The following is a 4,905-nucleotide window of genomic DNA, read 5'->3' as shown; positions in this document are numbered from 1 at the left end:
CGAGGAAAAGGAAATTAAATAGGGAACTGAGCTCCATTAAAGAGAAAAACATCTTACATGAGATGAAATTGGCAACAGTTAAGTCTGGGATAATATCTATTGAGAACTGCACGATTCCCTTGCCATTTTTGGGTTGTGTCATGGTATCGTGAGCAGCAGTTAAAAACCAGCAGTGCTTGTCTTTCGGGTGAAGGGGAGTGGGCTCTGCAATAGTGTAAGGAGTCCAGAGGAAATGCAGCCAGGCAGACGGGTGCAGCCGAAGCTCACCAGCCCACTCTTCACCCACGGGCTCTTTGGTTCTGAGCAAGCGGTGTAGTTTACGTTATTGGTTTGTAGGCATTTGACCTTTCTTCCGCAGCACGGAGCCCACAGATAATCTGGCTTCCTGTGTCAGCACAGAGATGCCTGCTTCTATACTCTAAACATGGTTTTTTCTTTCCCTCTCTGCCCAGTCTGCTTCTCCGAAGTCCATCACAGCTCTGGGCAGCAGACCCCTAAGCACTGGGCACAGAGGTTAGATGATCGGCTGCTTCAAAGGTCAAAGGCTCTGCTCCCCTTCGGTGAACTGGACAGTGACTGTGATTTGATCTCTTGATACCAGGTAGCTGAACCAGGTGAGTACTCAGCCCTTCTGATTTTGTTAAAGTGAACCTTGCTATCTATTCTGCAGGGCTTTCTGAAGGGACAAGTGAGAATCGACAGTGTTTATACGGGAAACGTGCTGGTGGGGTGTATGTGGAGGGACGTACCCTCCTCAAAACTGAATCAAGTGCACCAAAGTTAACTACCTCTGGCCTAGAGTATAAAAAAGGAGCTGGAGGTTTTGGTTCCAGGCAGTTAGGAGGTCAGCCACATCCCACTGGGGGACTCTGGAGTTTTATGGTAGTGAGTGAAGAAAAGGGGAAATCCACGAGAAGTGGTGATGGGGACTGGAGCAAATATGCAACATGGCTAATGAAATCTTTTGCATATTTCTCACGGAACCCCTTCTTATTAAATAAAACACACACGTCTCTTCGAAGACTGCTTTTGTTATATTTGGCTTTTCCCTTATTTTCATAGGCATATTTTTACCTTGTCCACTATATTTTTTCACTGAATTACAATAAAAATAAGATTTACATCTAATGTGTATTTAAAAAATAAATCAGGAAGGGGCAAGAAGATATTAGAATGGTATTCTTTATTTCTCTTTGGTCTCTTAACACAAAAGACATGCGTTCTATAAATAAAAGGAAATGAGATTTTCCGGGAAACAATAAATTGTGGGTGCGGGGAAGAGCAGAATTTCTCCCGAATCACATCTCCCCAGCCGAGTCAAAGGCTGGTCTCCGGCTCCCATCCTGGATTTGCTCTCAGGTGAAACCGCAGAGGCGGCTCCATGTTATCTGAGGCGGGGAAATGCCCTAAGACAGAGGCCGCGGTCCTCCGCTCAGAGTTGGGCTGGACCCAAAGGCCCACTGAGCACAGCATCTGTCCTACCTCCTTGCCACACCCTTTCACAATATTCCTGGGTGATGTCTCTTCTCTTCATGGTTATGGGAAAGGCTGCAACACCGAAGGGCCAGACCAGCCATTTGCAAACATTCACTATCACACCGAGGAACCGACTGGAGAGATGTTGGTGTTTGCACGCTTGTGCTCAGAGCCCAGATCTAAGCCCTGGCTTCATCTTACCTGGAAATGCTCCAAGGTGCAGCAGTGTAACTTCCACACCAGGAGATGGCAGTGGACTTAGGAAGGCCACTCCAAGAGCAGCAGATCACGATGATCTGCCACCACCAATGGCAGAATCTGGGCCAGCATCCTAAGGACCTGGCGAGGCCTACTCATTAGCCCGCTGACTGGTTCTCAACACCTTCACAATGCAGGTTTGTCAGTGCTGCTTCAAATTTACAAAAGGAGCTTATTATAATAAGATGAGCACTGATATACTCCTAACAGGAAACGCAGACCCCAGTGTTCTTCGAGGCCACCTCTGTAGGCAAACTGAGAGAGAGTGAGAAATGCCTGAGCTCCAGGAGCCCAGGTTAAGCTATATCTGATTTCTGAGTCATTGAAAAGAGACCCCATCATTTTCAAGTGCTTGTAGCAGAGGCCCAGCTCCTAAGTGGCAGGTAACAAAGATACTTCCCTCTGGATACATGGCGATTGCACACACACTGGTAAACCTTGTGGTCCTGGGGTGGGAGAAACCTCAGGCTCCACACTGTGCCTTTCTGAATAGGCTTCCGGGCCACCCCAGGCAGGCAACAACGGACAGACCAACCAGGTGGAGATGCAGGACCCTAAGCCCCTGTCTTGCAATAAAGGAATTGTGCCCTCTTTCGGTCTCTACTGGAAGCATTTTAGAACACCAGATTTTGGCAGCAGCAGTTGAAGGACAGGTCCACTGCCCAGTGCACTGGTAACACAAAGTGTCCTCCTGGTTGGGTCCCACTGTGCTACATCAAGGTCCCATCCAGGGAGGAGGAAGAAGGAGCATGAACTGTCCTCAAGAGGTCATTTGCTAAGATCAGAGGAAGAAGTACAAAGTCTGTTCTTTGCAGCAGCAAGAATCCTTTCGGCCTTTAGTTCTTCATAATGTAAAGCCAGCTTTGCTTGAATGTAAAGGTCCACCTTGCTGGTCAGTCTGCCAAGGGCTGGAGGGAGGCCAGACCCCTGGAATTGGCGAGTGGATGGAGGAACAGTGGACTGGCAGGGTAGACGGTTACTGGACCACGCCAGCCCATGGCTGGTGGAAGGACCAAGTCCCTGGTTAGGCTCCAGATGTCCGGTCAACGTGACTCAGAAGCGTCACAGAGGACAGCTATCGAAGAATGATAGATGGGCGGGTGAGAATCTGGCCAGACCTGCGGTTTCCTGCTGGTTGAGTGAGGAAGGAATGAGAGTGGGGGTGGACAATCTGAACGGAGCCATGGCGGTAGTGCGAGGTAACCACGGGGGCGCCCGGAGCTTCCAGCAACGCGCTGGGAGCGCCAACCTAGAACAGCGGCAGTAATTCAGCAGACTCACTAAGCCTACGATTAAAAAAGTCCTCTGATGATGAGTGGGAAGACAAACCCCATGAGCACCTTGCTACAGGACCAGTCGAGAGCACTGATTCCAGACACGTGGGGCTCAGAGGGAACCCCCAGTGCTATGCGAGGCCTCAGGACCCTGGGATCCGAACGTGGGAGCGGATACCGCCCTTTTCATGTTGGGTGGTTTTCTATTTAAACACATATTTCCTTTTAGTGTGTTTTTATTTGCGTTTTCTTCTTGCAAACAAATGTTCACTTAAAAAAAAAGTACTTTTCTCTCCAGTTTCTTTCAAGTGTTTCTTAAAATTTCCTTCAGTTTCTTTCAAGTATCTTTTTTTCCTTCTGTTTCTCCTGAATAAGGTGAAAAAGACCTCACTGAAATCCCAAAACCAGACATGGGAAAAGCTTCTGTTCACCTTGCTGACCCAGCAATGAGGACAAAATCTTCTGTACCCTAAGATGGAAGGAGGAGGTGCTGGTGTACAACCAGCACGTCACTGTGGCTGCATCATCGTGGGCAGTGAGAACACTTGGAGTGTGTCGTCCTCTCCCAGCCACAGGCTTGGCCACTGCAGCCACCCTATCACAAATTGGCCACTACATGGCTGGAGAACAGCAGGCAAGGAGCGTCAGATGGAAGGCCTTCTGCCCGCGGGCCGCCCAGAGCTACAGCAGGTGGGAGCTGGGCCTGGACGGAACCTGTGTGCATGTGGACCAGCAAAGCAGTCCCATGTCACCAGCTGCAGGACCCAGAGGAGCTTCTGTCCCATGCTGTGCATCTTGATGACCTACACCTGAAGGTCACAAGGGCAGCACAGCGAGGGAGGACTTAAGCACCTGGGAAACTGTTACCTCCGGCAAACTCCCATTGCACTGCATCTTCTGGTCCACCACCTCCCCCGGGAGGGACTGTCCCTGGAAGGAAGTGCCTGTTTGTACCAGATCCCTACCCCACCACATCCCACCCTCTGCCTTAGATGGTGAGGAGAGGGATGCAGCCCACACCGACCCCTCCCTCGTGACATGCCATAGGGGCCATAAACGTCCAGCGGTCCGTCTCGGGGTCGTACATCTCCACCGAGCTCAGGTTGGACTGTCCGTCATAGCCCCCCACAGCGTAGAGACGCCCACAGCTGGCCACCAGGGAGACGCGACTCCGGCGTGTGTGCATGGGGACAATCAGGCACCACTGGTCTGCTACAGAGCTGTACATCTCGGCGATGCTGAGGAAGCCCGAGCCGTCGTAGCCCCCACAGACAAACATCTTGCTCCCCAGGGAGGCGGCTCCATGCCGGCAACGCTTGTTCAGCATGCCAGCTGCTGGGTGCCAGGTGGCGGTGTGGTGGTTGTAGTGCTCCACCTGTAGCAGGGAGAGAGGCACAGGCACAGGACAGTCAGAGCCAAAGCTCAGTCCATGGGGTGGCCTCAAGGGACACAATGGCCCATATGGTGTCAGCGGGAAGCCTGGGGACGAGGAGCTATACCAGCACGTGCTCTGGCTCTGATGCTGTCTCTTCAGCTGCACACCTGCTCTTGGGCTTATAGGGACAGGTGAGAGCGCCTAATCTGACCCCTTCACTCACATCTACAAAAACAAATGGAAGAGTTGCCCAAGGCTGCACTGCTATGTAGTGACAGCTGGATGACAGCAGGTCTCCAGAAATCTGTCCAGAGTGTGTTCCATCACAGCATTGATGGGCTCTAGAGAATGACTACTAAATGGCTGTTGAAGTTTTTTTAAAGAATAAATGCAATTTCAAACAAATTGCCCAGAAGAATACACTGTTTGCAAAGTCACACTCCATATATAACTGAGATCACGTTGGGTAGAACTCTCACTGGGTCTCACACAGCGCTCAGTGGAGAACTAAGCGGGGTGGGG

At 50.9% G+C, this 4,905-nt stretch overlaps 1 protein-coding gene across 4 annotated transcripts in view; it reads right to left on the bottom strand.

Moving 5' to 3' along the window:
- Window positions 1-1,166: 1,166 nt before the first annotated feature.
- Window positions 1,167-4,905, bottom strand: part of KLHL18 (kelch like family member 18) — a 52,012-nt gene continuing 48,273 nt past the window's right edge. For all 4 annotated transcript variants that reach the window (XM_011375325.2, XM_011375326.2, XM_011375327.2 and 1 more), the window contains one exon: window positions 1,167-4,383. In XM_011375325.2, the coding sequence (XP_011373627.1) occupies window positions 3,997-4,383 (387 nt within the window). In that variant the 3' untranslated portion in view covers window positions 1,167-3,996. The remainder of the gene's footprint in view (window positions 4,384-4,905) is intronic.

This window comes from Pteropus vampyrus, unplaced genomic scaffold (assembly GCF_000151845.1).
Source record: "Pteropus vampyrus isolate Shadow unplaced genomic scaffold, Pvam_2.0 Scaffold271, whole genome shotgun sequence".
NCBI lineage: Eukaryota > Metazoa > Chordata > Mammalia > Chiroptera > Pteropodidae > Pteropus > Pteropus vampyrus.
Note: the sequence above shows the minus strand (reverse complement) of the source record. Positions and strands in the feature narration are given on the sequence as shown.